A 20,308-nucleotide genomic window follows, 5' to 3' on the forward strand; every position below is an offset into this window, starting at 1 on the left:
TGTAATGCCCTGTGAATACGGCACCCGTATTCTCAGGGCAAATTTTATACAATTTAGGGCTTCTTTTTGCCACTGATGGCGCTTATAAAATTTTTTTTATATAGATTTTACATATAAAAGCTCCACAAGCGCCACCGGTGGATGAAAAAAGCCCTAAATTGTAATGCCCTGTGAATACGGGTGCGGTACCCTGGTTATTACCGTAACCATCTTATTCTTACCAGTCTTACCACTATGTAAAAATTTTTTGAAAAACCACTAGACTGAGCCACTTATCCACTAAATTTAGGTATGTTTCCGGTATATAAGTGGTAGAAAAGTTGTATTATACAACCGGCATAAACAGGTATTATACCGGTATACTGTACTGTCACAGCGTACCAGTAAAATACTGGTAAAATCTCAGACTTTTTATGACAAGCCGTCTACGGAATGTTTACTGGTATGATGCCGGTATTTTACTAATATATATAGAGTAAAAATAATACTAGCAATATACCTACTGGTGTTTTACCGGTACTTTGTTAACGATATATTCTTAATTTATAATAAATAATTTGTGATTTATCAAAAAGGAATTCTATCCATGGTAGAAATACTACAGGTATGGCAGTGCGCAGCCTGGTTTGGCCGCTGTGAATCGACCAATCAAAAGGTCGCCTTCTCGCCACAAAAATGAAAGACTTTATGCGTGCGCGATACAAATTTGTTAAGAAAATTTTCAAGTTTTTTTTAAATTTTTCAAAAGTTATCATATTTATTCAACTAGATTTGGTATATTTTATAATGATTCACATACATCAATAATAAAAATTAATTATTTATATTAAATAAATGAATCCAAGTATAATAAATACAACACAATCTTTATTGTTTGTGGCATCAAAAAAAACAACAACAATGAAAATATTATAATTTATTTGTTAAACTGTCTTGGTTTTTTTATTTTTTTGATTTTTTATAAACATGCTCCACATATATTTATTAGTATTTACAACAATATAAAAAATAGTTGTCAAAACAGTATGTTAGAGAGAGAGGATCTTATAATAGAGATTGCGTGTTAGAAAGAAAAGCAAAACAGCTCGATGGCGCGTTCTTGATTGGTTGAAAAAATAAGGCTGCGCAGAACGCGACGAAAAAAGCATGGACTACTGCCAGTCTGCCATACCTGGATAGCTATTCTCGACATAATTATCCCCTCAGTTATTCCCGGCGACAGGGATAACTATTTTGTGGAAATTTACCTTAATTTATGGCTTTATTTGTATCTCCTTCAATGGTTTCCATCAAACGACTATATCGCTTTCGAGCGTTTTCATGTTATCCCCGGTACAGGGGATAATTATGTCGAGAATAGCTATCCTGTAGTACTTCTACCATGAATTCTATCAATTAAATCAATAAAAAAAGTCCAAGGGAAAGCAGTAGCTAAGGAAAGGTGTAGCTAAGGAATTACAGTTGTAGGTGTAGGTGTAGGTCGTAGGGTGCGTTCCGTAGGGGGACCGCGGTCCTTTTTGGCCATAATCAGAGTGAATCCATAAAAATTAAAAATCTCCCTAGGAATCCCTAAAAAATAACCAGTCTCATGTATACTTTTTTTTACACCTTTCTATGTATGTATTGTTAATGTTGTGGATGTGGTGCTTACTGAATTTTGTACTGAATAAAATTATTAAAACAATAAATTTGTTAATAACAGTTAACAAAATGAAAAGAAAAATTCCACTTCAAACACATTATCTATTGACTGATGTAGGTAGTAATTGTTGTTTTTGTTAAAAATGAACAGCAACATCAGCCAGTTTGAGATCTTGAAAAATAACAAAAATATAAGTGCTGTCCTAACCTTACATTTGAGTTATGATAGGTTTTGAAGCATTAACTTTGAAAAGAAATACAATTTACAGGCTAAATAATTGAGATAACAACAATATACACCTACTATTATAATTGACAATTTTTTTTTTGATGCCAAATTATTTTTTTCTCTATAATACGTTAATCATATTTTTCGGTGTTTACGTTTGCTTATGTTTGTTTACGTTTTCCAATACATAGCAGTGCTGACACTACAACGAAATTAAATTCACCATGATAAACCACGCCTATTTTTGGTAGACCGCGGTCCTCTACGGAACGCACCCTAGGTGTAGCTAACGAAAAGATGTAGCTAAAGAATGACAGTTGCCAAAAAAATTATGTTATAAGCAACATTAATTTCTTAGCTGCATCTTTTCCTTAGCTACTGCTTGTCTTTGGTATTTTTTATTTATTCAATTAATAAAATACATGTAGTTTCAATTTAAGTGAATGAAAATCCCCGAAAAAGAGCAGTAGCTAAGGAGAAGATGCAGCTAAGGAATTAATGTTGCTTAAAACATAAGTTTTCTGGCCACCGTAATTCCTTAGCTAAATTTGTTCCTCAGCTACTGCTTTTCTTTAGACATTATTATTTTTTTTGAATACAATGACATGTATTTTATTTATTAAATAAATAAAAAATACCGAAAATACAATATGACGCTGAAGCTGGCGTCCGAATCAGGGGCGTAGAAGAACCGGTGCCCCGAACTGAAACTTTTTTTGTTTTTTTTCTAGACTTTGTTAGGGTTTCACGTAACTATGCAAAATCGATTTCCCTTAAAGTACCCTAATGAGTTTAGCCACTGTAAACCATATTCTGAGTAGTGAAAATGAGAAAAAGGATATCTTAGTAAAAATAAAGAAAAATTAATTTTAATTTTTTTATCGTAATTTTACCGATGTAGAGGGATGAAATTTTGGTAGGGGGTTAAAATTACAGCGATAACAATTACGGTAAAAAAATTTCGAGGTAGCTACGAGTAGTTTCGGAGAAATAAATTTTTTTTTATTTTTATTAAAACGTGTACCTTAATTTCACCACCCAGAACACGACGTAGATCCTAACCCCCTACAAGGATTTCATTTCTCTACGTCGTGTTCTAGGGGGTGAAATTAAGGTACACACTATATTGATACAAGAAAAATTAATTTCACCGAAACTACGCGTAGCTAACTTGAAATTCTTTTTCCGTAATTATTATCGATGTAATTTTAACCTCCTACAAAAATTTTATCCCTCTACGTCGTGTTCTGCGGGTTGAAATTAAGGTACACGTTCTGATATGAATAAAAAAAAAAAAAAAATTCTCCGAAACTACTCGTAGGTACCTCAAAATTTTTTTACCGTAATTGTTATCGACGTAATTCTAACCCCCTATGAAACTTTCATTATATTATTATAGTGAATTATATTATTATTTTTCTTGTTTAACGTTCTTTCTTTTTTTTTTGTTATTTCCTGAATAATACAAATTAATTAGCCTGGTACGAAACAGTATACACTATATTTATACAAAAAAACTTATTTTCTCCGAAACTACTCGAAGCTACCTCGAAATTTTTCGACCGTTAATAATATTGATGTAATTTCAACCCCCTACAGAAATTTTATCCCGTATATTTATCTCTTTTTATAGTTTCGGGGAAATTAATTTTTTTTGTATAAATATAGTGTGTACCTTAATTTCAAACCCTCGAACACGACGTAGAGCGATGAAATTTTTGTAGGAGGTTAGAATTACATCGACAACAATTACGGAAATGGATATTCAAGGTGGCTACGAGTAGTTTCGGAGAAATTTTTTTTTTTCTATTAATATCAGAACTTGTATCTTAATTACACCCCGCAGAACACGACGTAGAGGGATGAAATTTTTGTAGGAGTTTAAAATTACATCGATAATAATTACGGAAAACAAATTTCGAGGTAGCGACGAGTAGTTTCGGAGAAATTAATTTTTTCGTATGAATTAAGTGTGTATCTTAATTTCACCCCCTAGAACACGACGTAGTGGGATAAAATTTCCGTAGGGGGTTAGGATCACATCCATAACAATTACGGTAAAAAAATTTCGAGGTAGCTACGAGTAGTTTGGGAGGAATTAATTTTTTTTGTATAAATATAGTGTGTACCTCAATTTCACCCCCTAGAACACTACGTAGAGGGATGAAATTTTTGTAGGAGACGATAATTACTTCGATAATAATTACGGAAAACTAATTTCGAGGTAGCTACGAGTAGTTTCGGAGAAATTAATTTTTATATAAATATAGTGTGTACCACAATTTCACCCCCTAGATCATGACGTAGTGGGATAAAATTTCCGTAGGGGGTTAGAATTACATCGATAATGATTACGGAAACGAATATTCGAGGTAGCTACCAGTAGTTCCGGAGAAATTAATTTTGTTTTGTATAAATATAGTGTGTACCTGAATTTCACCCTTCTAGAACACGACGTAGAGGGATGAAAGTTTCATAGGGGGTTAGAATTACGTCGATAACAATTACGGTAAAAAAATTTTGAGGTACCTACGAGTAGTTTCGGAGAAATTTTTTTTTTTTTTATTCATATCAGAACGTGTACCTTAATTTCACCCCGCAGAACACGACGTAGAGGGATAAAATTTTCGTAAGGGGTTAGAATTACATCGATATTAATTACGGGAAAAAAATTTCGAGGTAGCTACCGGTAGTTTCGGAGAGTCTAATTTTTTTGTATAAATATAGTGTGTACCTTAATTTCACCCCCTAGAACACGACGTAAAGGGATGAAATTTTTGTAGGAGGTTAAAATTAGATTGATATTAATTACGGAAAACAAATTCCGAGGTAGGTAATATGTACTGGTATTTTACCGGCAATATAGCTTCACTAGTTCCTAGTATATTATACCAGTATTGTACTAGTATTATACTAGTAGTAAAATCCACTGTCATTTTTGTATTACATGTAGTTTGCTAGTTCTCTTTACTATATATGCGAGTTGTTTGAAGAATAAAGGGCACAAAATCTCAATACAGGTGCTTATCTATATCATCACTGTATTAATGCCCCAATAAATATTGTTTATTTACAGTGATGATATAGATAGGCACCTGTATTGAGATTTTGTGCCTTTGTAGTTCTTCAAACAACCGTACGTCGCTAGCGCCATAAGTGAGCCGTAAGTGAGACGGAACTGAGCCGAGACGACCATCGAACACAGCTATTCTGTACCAGCCAGCAGTCCAATTCACAGGGCATTACAATTTAGGGCTTTTTTTCACCACTCACGGCGCTTGTGAAGCTTTTGTATGTAAATCCTATATAAAAAAAATTTTTACAAGCGTCATCAGCGGCGAAAAAAAGCCCTAAATTGTAAAAAATTTGCCCTGTGAATTGGACTGCAGATACCGGTATATAGCTGATACAAATTCCTAGTGGTACGCAGTGGTTATCAGCAGTCCAATTCACAGGGCATTACAATTTAGGGCTTTTTTTCTCCACTAGCGGCGCTTGTAAAGCTTTTGTATATGAAATCTATATAAAAAAAATTTTACTAGCGCCATCAACGGCAAAAAAAAGCCCTAAATTGTAAAAAATTTGCCCTGTGAATTGGTCTGCTGGGAAGTTTAGTGACTAAACCATGGAGTTTTAAAGCGGTGTCTCCACTCTCCAAGTCTCCACCAGTGTTGGGTAGGCAAGAAGACTAGAAATCAAGAAGAGTAGAAATACAGGAGGACTTACTCCCTATCTCGCCTGCATATAAAAACCGTATCGCTATGTGGTCGCCGCATAATTGAGGGACGCTAGTAGTACCCCGGTAACGTGCGCGACTTGTTTCGCTTTTTTTTTACAATGCGCACAATACAAACATACTTCAGCTGACATAGCTCGCCAGCTTCAATTATTCGGCTCGAGGCTTTTGGCGCTAGCGACGCACGGTTGTTTAAGTCTACAGGCACAAAATGTTCAATGGTGGTGCTTTATCATATCATCACTGTAAATAAACAATATTTATTGAAGCATTGATACAGTGATGATATAGATAAGCACCTGTATTGAGATTTTGTGCCTTTGTAGTTCTTCAAACAACCGTACGTCGCTAGCGCCATAAGTGAGCCGTAAGTGAGATGGAACTGAGCCGAGACGACCATCGAACACAGCTAATAGGTGCTTTCTTTTGGGTGTTTATTGATGTGTAAACATCTTTAGGCGCGGGTTGGGTTAGAGTCAAAGGAAAAAACATAGAGTTTAGACGTCAGATCCGGTAACGGATCTGCGCAGGAATCCATTTTCTGTCAGTCTACATTGCGCCTTGCAGCGCCATGGTAATCGGTCGGTAACCGTTACCATCAGCCGTTCTGTAGTATAAATGAATTTAAATGCGCGTATTTATATATTTAATTTATTTATTATTATATATATATATGCGCCGTTGTATATATTAATATACAAGTATTTTATTTGTATTTATTAGTTATACTTGCATTTGTTAGGCGAAGTAAAGTTCATATTGTACATATATATACATGCATATGCAAGTATTTTTCATTTACAAGATTAATATACCTATTATTATTGTTTATATAAAATAATATTTCCTAAATACAAAACATAATATTGAATTATTATACAATAATAATTTATTTATAATATTGACTAATTTTATGTTTTAAAAAAAGAGAAATAGACATTGATGACTGATGTGTTAGTTTGAAAGAGAAAATTATTATTGTAATTGTACAGAAGAATTTCAGAAGATATTATCATAACCGAGACAACATGTTTTTTTATTCGCTTTTTATAGAAAATTTTCTCACGATTACGGAAAAAATTCCTACGAATGCGCAGTGGTTAAAAATGGAGTTGAAATATGGAAAAAACGGCTATTTATCGGTCATATATTGTGTAGTTATAGAAATAACGATTAATTCTCAAATTTAATAATGGCCATCAATGAATCTCGTCAAGTAAAAAAAAAAGTCAACATAAAAAAATTCGATATCGCGAATAGTTTTCGAGTTATAATAACTTATATATTTCGATATATTAAGTTTTTTTTTTTAATATTAATAAAGGCAATCGATAAAACTCGCCAAGCTAAAAAAAAAGCCCAATAAAAATTTTTATATCTGGAATAGTTATCAAGTTATCGATATTTTTTTTAAAATGTATACAATTTTTTTTTTTCAAAAAAAAAAGTCGAAATTTTTGTTTTTTTTTTCAAAAAAACTGCTAATTATTGATTGTCGCGTATTGTTAAGCACGAATATATATTTTTTTTTTCGAAAATAATGAATATATCCAAGTTTTTTTTACTTGGTCGCTAGGTTTTTTACTTAGCTATATTTTTTACTTAGCTATATTTATAGCCAAACACACAATATCTACATAATTTTACTTAGCTATATTTTTTACTTAGCTATATTTTTTACTTAGCTATATATTTTTTACTTAGCTATATTTTTAACTTGGCAATATTTTTTACTTAGCTATATTTATAGCCAAACACACAATACCTACATAATTTTACCAGCTATATCTTTTACTTAGCTATATTTTTTACTTAGCTATTTTTTTTACTTAACTATATATTTATAGCCAAACACACAATATCTACATAATTTTACCAGCTATATTTTTAACTTAGCTATATTTTTAGGAACAGCGTAGCACATGAGGGGCCGGATCAGTTATATGTTAATTCTTATTTTTAAAGAACTATTCGTTCTACGCCACCGCTCTTTCCTCATGTTTGCATAATATGCGCATGTGCATTGAAGTGAAAAAAAATAAATACACTAAAGAAAGCACCTACTAATACAGCATTATACACATGATGTTTGTCAGAGTATGTTTGTATTGTGCGCATTGTAAAAAAAAGCGATACAAGTCGCGCACGTTACCGAGCCGCTACTAGCGCCTCTCAATTATGCGGCGACCACATAGCGATACGGTTTTCATATACAGGCGAGATAGGGAGTAAGTCCTCCTGTATTTTCATTTTGGTAAATTCTTGGTCCGTATTGCGGATATTAGGGTTCCGCATACGATTCGCCGACAAGAATGTTTGCCGCAATAGAATATAGCGCTTGTTGTTGCTTTCATGTAAATTCTACTTTATTTTGCATTTGCATACGACTATGGCAGCTTTACATGAAAGCGCCTTCATATTTTTCTATTGCGACAACATTTTGTTTGCAGAATCGTTATTGTGATCTGCAAACTCCCGCAATATGTAAAGACCAAGATGTATTCTAGGGATAAATTTATTTTTTCTGCGGCGCTTGTGAACTTTTTTATATAGATTTTACATAGAAAAGCTTCACAAGCGCCACCATCGGAAAAAAAAAGCCCCACGAGTATTCAGCATTCCGTATTAGAGGATGTTTCATTAGACTTTTTTCGATGGCGCTTGAAGCTTTTCTATGTAAAATCTATATAAAAAGTTCACAAGCGCCGCCATCGGAAAAAAAAAGCCCTAATGAGAACATCCTCTGAATACGGGTGCAGGGCAAATTCTTTACAATTTAGGGCTTTTCTTTGCCGCTGATAGCGCTTGTAAAAATTTTTTTTATATAGATTTTACATACAAAAGCTTCACAAGCGCTGTGAGTGGTGGAAAAAAGCCCTAAATTGTAATGCCCTGTGAATTGGACTGCTGAATACGGGTGCTGCTAGTCCTCTTTGAAAAAGTGAAAAATTTGCACCAATTCGGACCAAGAATACCACACATACAAAAAAAATCTACCAAAGTCGGCCATCTTCAAGATCCGAATGAACGATAATTTTGCGAACGCTCCCAAGCACATAAACATACAATAAATAATAAATTCTTCTACAGTGTTCTACAGTTATAAGTGATAATACATGCAAGTAGCGGCATAAAGAAAGGTACACATTAATCATCGAATTCAACTAAATTTACCCACGAAAGAATAATAGAATAATAATGTTTCATACGACAATAGTTGAACTTTTGCATAATTTCCAAGTTAAACTCTTGATTAAACAACGATTATTGAGACCATTACTATTATTTGCTAATTATTATTATCATTGTTTGCTGTTTAGTATTGTCGTTGTTGTTGTTTTTGTTTCTATTCATATTGTTATTATAATATTTCTTTGTTTTTGACGTTATAATACGTATAGTACGTACAGCCCGATATCTTACATTAATATTAAATTTACTTTTTCATTTTTTTTTAATTCCAATATTTATGTTTCTACCAACTAAAATGACGTACATGAAGCTATAACGTGTGCCAATTGACTGAATCTAATTTTGTTTATGGTTATGTTTTCCCAAAAAGTGACATACGATCAATTTCAATAACGCAGTATATAATATACGCTTAAGAAATTGAAATGAGGTTCGTTTTCCAATTATAAGTGAATATCAAGAAGACTGGAAATAAGTATTTCAAATCTACTTCGTGAATATTGAAAAACTGATTAAAACTCTTGAAATTGATGTACTGTGGATATTTTCAGTCTCAATGGTTTTATTACTTCCCTAAACTTGCAATGATTTGGCATTTCTCTGACTGTCGAGATGAGTATCATTATACTTTAATTTATGAATAAAAATAAATTGTTTCATCAGAAAGCCAAACTTGGTGATTATGCGACATTTTAGATGTCCTATTGCTACAGCAATTATTCTACTAATGCTTATTCAACAGAACTATATAAGATGTAATTTAAATTTTTTTTTTTTTCATTATAGGTGATAAATGTTCACAGAACCTAATCTATCAATGGACGTAACAACAATAAGCTGATATGTATTTTAGATTTAAAAGATCGAATTAAATTGAACAAACGCAATAAATTTTTAGCTGAGCTAACACAAATCTTACAAAAGCACTATGCCGCCTATTCCAAGACCTGGTAGTCTTAAAGATCCTGAGATTGCCGAATTATTTGAGAAGAATGATCCTGAAAAAATATTTGAAGATCTTAGAGAAATTGGTCATGGAAGTTTTGGTGCAGTTTATTATGCACGTTGTCTTCTCACCAAGGAAATTGTAGCCATAAAAAAAATGTCTTATCTTGGTAAACAAACAGTTGAAAAATGGCAGGATATTCTTAAAGAAATTCGCTTTCTTAGGCAGTTGAATCATCCAAATACAATTGAATACAAAGGATGCTATCTCCGAGATCATACTGCTTGGGTTAGTTACATCAGAGAATTTAAAAACTCTACTTATAGTGCACATCAGTATTTATTAATTTTTATCTCTAGTTAGTGATGGAGTATTGCCTTGGTTCAGCTTCTGACATAATCGAAGTGCATAAACGACCGTTAAAAGAAGACGAAATTGCTGCAATTTGTGACGGTGTATTACGTGGCTTGCACTATCTCCACTCACTAGGTCGAATACATCGCGATGTCAAAGCTGGCAATATACTATTAACAGAAAATGGTACAGTCAAATTGGCTGATTTCGGTTCTGCTAGCATCAAATGCCCAGCAAATAGTTTCGTTGGTACTCCTTATTGGATGGCACCCGAAGTTATTTTGGCTATGGACGAAGGACAATATGATGGCAAAGTTGATGTATGGTCTCTAGGAATAACATGTATCGAATTGGGTAAGGTTCGTCCGGATAAACATTGTATTTACTTCTGGTGTATGCTTTGTTTATCATCATATATGTTAGCATATATTCCACCTTTATGTTTCAATTGTGAAAAAATTTTGTTCTTTAGCTGAAAGAAAACCTCCGTATTTTAATATGAATGCAATGAGTGCACTGTATCATATTGCACAAAATGATACACCGACATTAAATTCACCGGACTGGTCGGATGTTTTTGGGCACTTTGTAGAAGTTTGTTTAACGAAAAGTCCGAATGAACGACCATCATCCGGCAAGTTGTTATCGGTGAGCCTAGTGTTTTTATTTAACTATTCAAGCATTATTAATAATGTTGATTCATTTGTTTATTTACTTTCAGCATGAATTTGTAACGCGGACAAGATCCCCACAAGTTCTTATTGATCTTATACAAAGAACAAAAGCAGCTGTTCGTGAACTTGATAATTTAAATTATCGTAAAATGAAGAAAATTCTTATGATTGATGCATGCGAAAGTGAGAGCACTGTTGGCGATGTGGATGGTTTGTAAATTTTTTAATTATTATTGCAAAAAAAATATAAAAATTATAATATATAATATTTTCAGATACTCCTGACGAGCAAATAGGTGGAGACAGTAGTAAAAGTAATTCTATAACATCTGAGCATTCAATACATTCGATTGGGGTTTCAGCAAGTTCTCAAAGTTCATCAACCAATAGTTTACCGTTACCGCATGTGGATGCAAATGATTTATCTGGATCAATGAAAAATCGTCATAAAATGTCAGCTGGTGTTACTGCCAATCTACTTGAGCATGGAGCTAATAATTTTGCAACCATACGAACAACATCAATTGTTACAAAACAGCAAAAAGAACACATGCAGGAGGAAATGCATGAGCAAATGAGTGGCTACAAGAGAATGAGAAGAGAGCATCAAGGGGCTCTTGTGAAACTCGAAGAACGTTGTAAAATGGAAGTTGAATCACACAAACAATTATTAGATAAAGAATATGAAAGTCTTTTACAACAATTTAGCAAGGAACTTGAAAAATTACAATTTAGACATACGCAAGAATTAGAGCGTAAAGTAAAACAAAACCAAAATGCTGAAAAAAAACTTCAAAAAGAAATAATAACTCGACAAGAGGCAGATCGTAAAGCTCTTGAAGCACAACAGAAACGTGAATACAAAGCATACAAAGAAAGATGGAAAAAAGAATTATCTCAAGATGAAGTCACTCCAAAGCGTCAACGTGATGCAACACTTCAAAGTCAAAAAGATAATCTTCGTCAAATGGAAGCTCACGAAGAACAGCGACTTGCTCGTGGACAACGTGAATATCTTGATCTCGAGATACGAAAGTTTCGTAGAAAAAAATTACTTATTTTTCATAGTCTTGAGCAAGAATTATTACGTGAAGTAAGTTTTTCAATACATTTTAAACCTACTTATAATTTTTTTTTATTTTAATATTATATTGATACATGTTGATATTTAGGAACTAAACAAACGACAGCAACAATTAGAACAAGCACATGCAATGTTGCTAAGACATCATGAAAAAACTCAAGAATTGGAGTACCGACAACAAAGAGCAGTTCACTCATTGCGAGAAGAACAAGTGCAACGACAGCATGCTACAGAATTATGTAATCAACAAGATTATATGCAGCGTGCAGAACGAGATTTGCGAAAAAAACATGCACTCGAGCTCAAACAACAACCCAAAAGCTTAAAAGTAATGTATTAATATAATAAAAGTTTTGTTTTAAATAAAATATTTATAACTTTTGAATAATTTTTAGCAAAAAGAAATGCAAATAAGAAAGCAATTTCGAGAAACATGCAAAATACAAACACGGCAATATAAAGCATTGAAAGCTCAAATATTACAAACAACTCCGAAAGATGAACAAAAAGCTGTTATTAAAAAATTAAAAGAAGAACAAAGACGAAAACTAGCATTACTTGGGGATCAGTATGAGCAAAGTATTGCTGAAATGTTACAGAAACAAAGTATACGGTTAGATGAGTCTCAAGAAGTTGAATGTCATCATCTGAAGGTTTCATGTTTATTTTTATTTATTTTTAACAATAGACCAAAATTATAAAACTTTTTTCATAATTACAGGAAAGACTTAATTATGAATTGGAAATTTTAATGGCTTATCAATCAAAGAATAAAATGCAAGCTGAAGCTCAAAGAAATCGTGAACGTCGAGAATTGGAAGATCGTGTTTCTGTTCGACGAGCCCTTCTTGAGCAAAAAATGGAACTTGAAACTCAAGAGTTTCTTCAAGGACGTAGCGACAGAATACGTTTGCTGCATGAAAAACAAGAACGAGAATTACAACAGTTTGACGAAGAAAGTGCTAGAATTGGCTTCAGGTATGTTCTAACTATTATTTATACTGTCGCCATAGTATTACAAGGATGTGAGTATCATTTTCCGATAAAAAAAATTTGTTAATTTATTATCATCTCTTATACCCTTTACTGCAAAAACTGTGCCACTGCTCCGACTGAACAACAGTCCTAGACAGTTGTATTACAGAAACTGGCGAATAACTGGTAAGTGTTCAGCTGCAGCAATGAAACAGTTCCCCCGTATTAGCGGCCAGTTCCGTTGTATCAATGGAACGTATACCTCTATTCCAGCTGAACGCTTCACTTATACTGAAACAATAGTCAGTGGCTTCAGCGGCACAGTTTTTGCAGCGTTGTGTTTTAAATGTTTACTGTTATTTAGTTATGGAAATGGTATTTATGTCCCATTTATAATTTTTTTATACGTTTCATGAAATAATAAATAAATTAGTATACCTAATCAAAAAAACGAACAGTAAAATAGAGTCCTTATACTATGGTGACAATATTATAAGCAATTAAATAAATTAGTGACAAATTTCATAAATATTTTTTTGTGTTAATAAGTATATATTTTATAGTGCTTTAGCAATAGCAGAAGCATCAAAGGAATCATATCCAGATGACGAAAGTCTTAGTGGCTCTGTGCTCAGCCTGGCCCACAGCAATAGCTCCACCTCTTTTCCCCCAAATAGCCTCTAATTTTTTTGTATCAATAAGTAATTCACCAATGTAACATTACGAAAAATTCCATCGGAACTGCGTCATTATTTAATACAATTCAATATAATATATAATACATATTATAGTACTGTATAAATATTTATATTGTTCTTTTATAAAATTTTATTAATTTGAATAACTTGTCTGAAGTTTACTATCTGTTGAAAAATCTTGCTTAATGCACAAAAGTAAACTTTTTACAATATTATTATTGGAGTAGCACTTTTATTCAAAAAATAAAATGTTATTAAAAGTACTTTCTTTTTCTTTTTTTAACATAGTGTAGCCAATTATAATTACACAAAGTTTAGATGATGATAACGCTTTGTTTTTTTTCCTGTTAAATTCAAATTTTTTCAAATATGTTTTCTAATGAATGGTGGAATCCAACGCAAATGTTTATAAATTTAATTGATATAACAACGGCGCAAGAAGAACAAATGGTTTTTTTTTTTTTTCTGTTTATTTATTTTGAGTCCAATCCAATAAAGGTACGGTTTGTCCATCTCAGTTTAGCTCGAACGATATGAACAATAATTCAGCAAGTAACGATAACTAACAGTGGAGGAACAACTGTTTTCTATGAATTTAAGTTGAATGACTAATTAATAAAACTCGAAAATTCAATATTAGTCAATAATTAAAAAGTTGATTATACTAAGTCTGTGATGCTATTCAGCAAAATTTTTAAACAATCATCTGAATCTCAAATATTGTCGTAAAAGTTTAATAAACTTACATAAATAAAAATTGTATTTGGAAAAAAGAATTATAAGTTTAATACATATTATAATATATAAAAAAGCAAAAAAACAATTTTGAAAGGTAAAAAAAAACCATTACCGTTCGTCCACCTCTACTACAATTTGTTCATTTTTACTTATAAATAACATATAATTACACAAATATTAATGAAAACATATTAATAAAATTAAAACACAAAAATTAAATGAAGAAAATAATTATGTTAACAATGATTTTAAAAAAAGTTAGCCACACGAAAAAAACAACAATATAACGGTGATCCAATTATTTCATGAAAAAGATGAATAATAAATAATGAATATCAATAACAATAAATATTGCAATTAACTATTTATCCCGTAAGACGATGGAATAAATAATTCCTATTACTTACTAAAAAATATAAACATTTTTTATTTCTATGGGTCGATATACTGCCTTTCACATAGCTTTTTATCAATGATGGTAAAATTTAGTCATTAATTAAAATATCTTGATAGTAGATTTCTTTTATATGTAAGTAATAGATAAAATCAATAAGTATGTATTGATATAAAAGTTACATTAGTTGAAAACAAAAACTCTCTTGCTTCATCTGACGTACCAAAATACATCAACATACAATTGTGTAAAAAGGAAAATGTCTTATAATCAATTAATCTGACGTGTATTACATTTCATAAATTGAATAACCAATATATTAAAATGTAAGTGATCGTTTTGTAGCTGTGAAACAAAAATAAATAAATAATAACAAAAAAAGGCATTGAAAGGTAGTTACTTTGTCGAATAAATATAATAATTAAGTATGGACACATCTCCCCATTTATTTTTTTTTATTTCTATTAACAGTAATACATAATTTTTTTCTATCTCACCAATTACGTTATTACATTACTGTACAAACAAAGAGTGTACAAATGATATAGATAATAGTGACAATATAATATTCTTATCTTGATTATAATATGAGTAGATTATATAATAATATAATTATTTGGTTGGTGAAAAGCTTGTTGGAGTCAATATGCGACAATGCATTTCACGTATAAGAGGCACTGTGTAAGCAACACACTCATCCCATCCAGGAGAACGCCAAGCACTTTCACGAGTTTCTTTCCTTGATTGTAAATCTTTGTAGCCTGTCGATAATTGATACATTATTATTAATGAATGAAGTCGAATAGAAGATTGGTTAAAATAGTGAGTTTCTTACACCAAATATGATGAACATTGTATAATCTTCCAATTTGCGAAAAATACGCTGCAAATGGCTCGTCGTTTTTTCTTCTATGGTTTATTGCTCTTGCCCAATTATTTCCCCACTCGATCATAGTTCCTGGTCGTAATCTATAACTCCGTATTTCATAAATATTCTTTTCTTCCCTTTTGACAACTGGTGGCCAATAACTAAATGCTAATAGATATTGCAAGTGACGAGAGCGCAAATGGTTACCACGTTCTTTGAGTAATTTTTGATAAGACTAAGAAAAAAAAAAAAAATGCCTTTTTTTTTAGAAAACAGAAAGATAGATTTGAATAACCATATAAATAATACCTCATCTTGTGATAAAACAGTTTGAGCCTGATCAATGCGTTCAAAACCTCCAGTGTATTGCCAAAGATGTAATGCTTGATCAAGATCACCGACATCAACAGTCCACGATGCGACCAATTCACAATTTAATTCAGTTCTTTTGGAATGGATAAGATTAACATTTTCTTCGCTAAAATATAGATTGCATAATAGAAAATTAATAATATTTGATGAAATTATGAAGCAATTATATCATACGATTTTTAAAATATATTTACTAATTTTTCAGATATTTATCGAATGAATCAGGTCGAATGTTGTGAGTATGTAATGCGTAAATGACCTCCTTGTCCGAAAGCATCCGGGAGTGAGATTCCTTGGTTGGTTCAAGTTTTTGAACACCAAGTTTGCTTAGCCACCCTTCACCGCTGTTTGGAGATACCAATGACCTTGTGAGAAATCTGAATCGACAAAATTGAAAATCATAACAAACAATAATTTTTCTAGGTACGTTTTAATCGAATAAAATGACTCAAGTAATTGAAAAGTATGTACATTTTTCATGTAAATTTCGCAATAATTTGGGATAGATCAAAGTTGTTTTCATGTTTGACATCGAAGCTTACCGAGCATTTGTTAAAGTTGATATATTTGTTATTCTAATCACCGGTATAGTAAATCTGGATGCACTGCAAACATTGACAGCCATTCTTATCAAAACAGTAAAGATAAATGATTAATTATTTATAGACACTACGCTTTATTCTACTTTTCTTTCCATTCAAAAATTAACTAATACAAACTAATATAACTGAATAAAATCAAAGCCCAAATACACATGTAACCCAAATATAGGTGTGTTCGACTTCGACCAGGGTTGCCACAAGAGATTTTAGAAAAGTACCTCGCGGAGTGAGAGGAACGTACCTTTTAGAAAAAAAAAGTACCTTCACTTAATTTTTAATTTCCTAAACAGATGGCTCTGTTTTCGGCCTCCATTTTTTCCTTAAATTTCAACTTAACAAAATTAAACATGATAATACAGATAATACAAAAGACCAGTGTTTTTATTTATTATTGCAATTAAACAAATATGTAGTACATTTTCATATAATACCGTCAAGTAATAAAATTATTCTTTTTTTTTTTTTTTTTTAAACATAACGTTCATACAAAATATATTTGTATGTGTATATATTTGTTAAACATATTTATTTTATTCTTTTATAATATTATAGTATAATATAAAATATATATTTGTTAAATATATTTCATATATTTTTATATTAAATATATATTTGTTAGACTTTTGACTTGTAAAGTTGTGATTGTTTATTGTTATTTGTTGTTAACAGAGGAAGATGTATGGGAAAAAAAAATAAAAAAGGGGTTTTCATAAAGACGACCAAAAGGTACCTCCAGACCAAAAGTAGTACCTTTGTACCTAGGGGAACAAAAAAATACCTCAAAAGGTACGAAAGTACCTCTTGTGGCAACCCTGACTTCGACGTTCATTCGCTAGGTGCTTTCTTTTGTGTGCTTTTGTGTATTTATTTTTTTTCACTTCAATGCGCATGATCATGCACATGCTCATATTATGCAAATTTGAGGAGAGAACAGTGGCGTCGAACAAATAATTCTTAAAAAATAAGAATTAAAATCACTGAAATATCATGGTAGAAGTACTACAGGTGTGGCAGTAGTCCATGCTTTTTTCGTCGCGTTCTGCGCAGCCTTATTTTTTCAACCAATCAACAACGCGCCATCGAGCTGTTTTGCTTTTCTTTCTAACACGCAATCTCTATTATAAGAGCCTCTCTCTCTAACATACTGTTTTGACAACTATTTTTTATATTGATGTAAATACTAATAAATATATGTGGAGCATGTTTATAAAAAATCAAAAAAATAAAGAAACCAAGACAGTTTAACAAATAAATTATAATATTTTCATTATTGTTGTTTTTTTTATGCCACAAACAATAGAGGTTGTGTTGTATTTATTATACTTGGATTTATTTATTTAATATAAATAATTAATTTTTATCATTGATGTATGTGAACCATTATAAAATATACCAAATCTAGTTGAATAAATATGATAACTTTTGAAAAATTTAAAAAAAACTTGAAAATTTTCTTAACAAATTTGTATCGCGCGCGCATAAAGTCTTCCATTTTTGTGGCGAGAAGGCGACTTTTTGATTGGTCGATTCACAGCGGCCAAACCAGGCTGCGCACTGCCATACCTGTAGTATTTCTACCATGCTGAAATATAATAAAACTGGAAGGTGAACTCCTATGCTTAGCCAATGCACGGAGTGTCGCCAGAGATAGCTATATATTGGTTGGCTTTCTCTCTCACTCACGCATGCGCACATTAAATCTTGTACAGTCAACGTCAAAACAAACAAGTTCTACACGGTATAAAAGTTACATTATATTTCAGTAGTCTCAACCAATTATAGTTGACGTGACTGTACCGACAAGGACAACAGGCCAACCATTGAGTTTCTCTCTCGGCGACACGAAGTTCGGCTTCCAGCAGTCCAATTCACAGGGCTTTACAATTTATGGCTTTTTTCCTCTACTGGCGGCGCTTGTAGAGCTTTTGTATGTGAAATCTATATAAAAAAAATTTGACAAGCGCCATCACCGGCAAAAAAAAGCCCTGAATTGTAAAAAATTTGCCCTGTGAATTGGACTGCAGTTTTATTATATTTCAGTGAATCAAAATATGCCTATTCCAGCCCTTCATGTCCTACGCTGTTGCAAAGTGACTTTTTGCGGACTGCGCTTTCAACTGCGCATGCGCGAAAATAAATAAGAAAAAAATAAATACACAAAAGAAAGCACCTTATATTTTTTTTCCTGCAGTCCAATTCACAGGGCAAATTTTTTACAATTTAGGGCTTTTTTTTACCGCTGATGGCGCTTGTAAAAATTTTTTTTATATAGATTTTACATACAAAAGCTTCACAAGCGCCGTGAGTGGTGAAAAAAAGCCCTAAATTGTAATGCCCTGTGAATTGGACTGCTGTTTATTTTCACGCATGCGCAGTTAAATGCGCAGTCGGCAAAAAGTCAGATTGCAACAGCGTAGGACATAAGGAGCTGGATCAGCCATGTTTTAATTCTTATTTTTTAAGAATTATTTGTTTCGACGCCACTGCTCTCTTCTCAATTTTGCATGACATACGCATGTGCATGATCAACGGCATTGAAGTGAAAAAAAATAAACACCCAAAAGAAAGCACCTAGTGTTCTGGGGGACGTTCCAAAAATCACTCGGAAACCCGGAAGTTCAAGATTGTGATAATATAAAATTTTTGATACTTTGTTGTGGTAGACATGATTGTTTGTTCATGTATTTTTATAGGCACAAAACAATAAATTATTATTGTTTCATTATTAATAATAATTATAAAAATACTTTTCACAACTGTAGTGAGTAACGAAAGTAAATGGCATATGCAATATGGCTGTTTTTGTTGTTTACAATATCTACAGTAACCTCTAGTTGCTTCTAAGGGATTTGGACGATTTTTTTCGGAATATGAGAAAGAAATGAAATTTATACAGTAGATTTTTCAAATACTAATACATTTTATGTGATTTTTTGGTAATTGTTTGGAAGCTCGTTTTTTTTTTATTAATTTTTAAAGTTGACAACTTTTAACATTGGCTCTTATGGAGAATGCGATTTTCGTCAAAAAAAAATCCATTAAAATACCAATATCTCCAATCGACAATATGACATCGTGAAAAAAAACTATCGGGTTATGAAATGAGACAAAAGAAAACGTATAGAAAAAAAATAAAAGAGGTTTAGAGCATAGTTTTTTTACAATTAATAATTAAAGTATGAAAAAATGGAATTTTATGAGGAATTATTGAAAAATCACTAGAGACCTCTTGCGGATGACTTCTAGAAACACAATATTTCTATGAGCGCGAAAAAGACAAAAAACAGAGAAAAAATGTTGTCTCTCTCTTCGTTTTAAAAAATCGTCCAAATCCCTTAAGGTGTTACCCGCGCATATCTAGAGACCTCTTGCGGATGGCATTTAGAAACATAATATTTCTATGAGTGCGAACGAGATAAAAAAAAAGGAGAAAATCTTGTTTCTTACTTCCACTTAAGTATTTAGACAAAGACAAAAATTTATTTTTATTTATTGTAAAATAAAAAGGTCTCAAAGCCCTATTAACTTTTATATCAAAAGTTTCTTTATTGTTTCCTCTATCTATATTTAGTTTTCGATAAAGCTAGCCGTATTTTTCGTGAAATGGCTAACCAGGTTTCTGAAAACTCAACCGGACTCTCCATAAGAATCTATGTATAACGTTCAAAAAAGTAGCCTACTTTATTATATAATTACTAAGTAATTAGCTACAAGAAAATTATCATAAAATTTGAGCGTGTGTATTACTATTTCATTAAGCTACTTAAAAAATTTGAAGACTCTATCCGTATTTTTGATTTGTGCT

General features: G+C 31.9%; 2 protein-coding genes across 7 annotated transcripts; one reads left to right on the plus strand and one right to left on the minus strand.

Moving 5' to 3' along the window:
* The first annotated feature begins 8,543 nt into the window (after window positions 1–8,543).
* On the plus strand, window positions 8,544–14,103 carry LOC122857534 (serine/threonine-protein kinase Tao). Of its 6 annotated transcripts, none has more exons than XM_044159748.1 (11): window positions 8,545–8,746; window positions 9,109–9,474; window positions 9,585–10,032; window positions 10,104–10,452; window positions 10,571–10,746; window positions 10,820–10,982; window positions 11,048–11,865; window positions 11,945–12,184; window positions 12,252–12,509; window positions 12,578–12,834; window positions 13,395–14,103. In XM_044159748.1, the coding sequence occupies exons 3-11, from the start codon at window positions 9,727–9,729 to the stop codon at window positions 13,513–13,515; spliced, it is 2,688 nt and encodes an 895-aa protein (XP_044015683.1). In that variant the 5' UTR covers window positions 8,545–8,746; window positions 9,109–9,474; window positions 9,585–9,726; the 3' UTR covers window positions 13,516–14,103. The 6 variants fall into 6 exon arrangements, with proteins under 6 accessions (XP_044015685.1, XP_044015683.1, XP_044015684.1 ...); XM_044159752.1 differs by having other exon boundaries at window positions 8,547–8,746; window positions 10,108–10,452; XM_044159750.1 differs by lacking the exon at window positions 9,109–9,474 and having other exon boundaries at window positions 8,544–8,746; window positions 13,381–13,473.
* On the minus strand, window positions 13,961–16,714 carry LOC122857553 (protein NipSnap). The gene is made up of 5 exons (XM_044159803.1): window positions 16,444–16,714; window positions 16,096–16,278; window positions 15,839–16,007; window positions 15,497–15,764; window positions 13,961–15,422 (listed from the first exon to the last, which is right to left on the minus strand). The coding sequence occupies exons 1-5, from the start codon at window positions 16,524–16,526 to the stop codon at window positions 15,274–15,276; spliced, it is 852 nt and encodes a 283-aa protein (XP_044015738.1). The 5' UTR covers window positions 16,527–16,714; the 3' UTR covers window positions 13,961–15,273.
* Window positions 16,715–20,308: the final 3,594 nt, after the last annotated feature.

This window comes from Aphidius gifuensis, linkage group LG5 (genome assembly GCF_014905175.1).
Source record: "Aphidius gifuensis isolate YNYX2018 linkage group LG5, ASM1490517v1, whole genome shotgun sequence".
Lineage (NCBI taxonomy): Eukaryota > Metazoa > Arthropoda > Insecta > Hymenoptera > Braconidae > Aphidius > Aphidius gifuensis.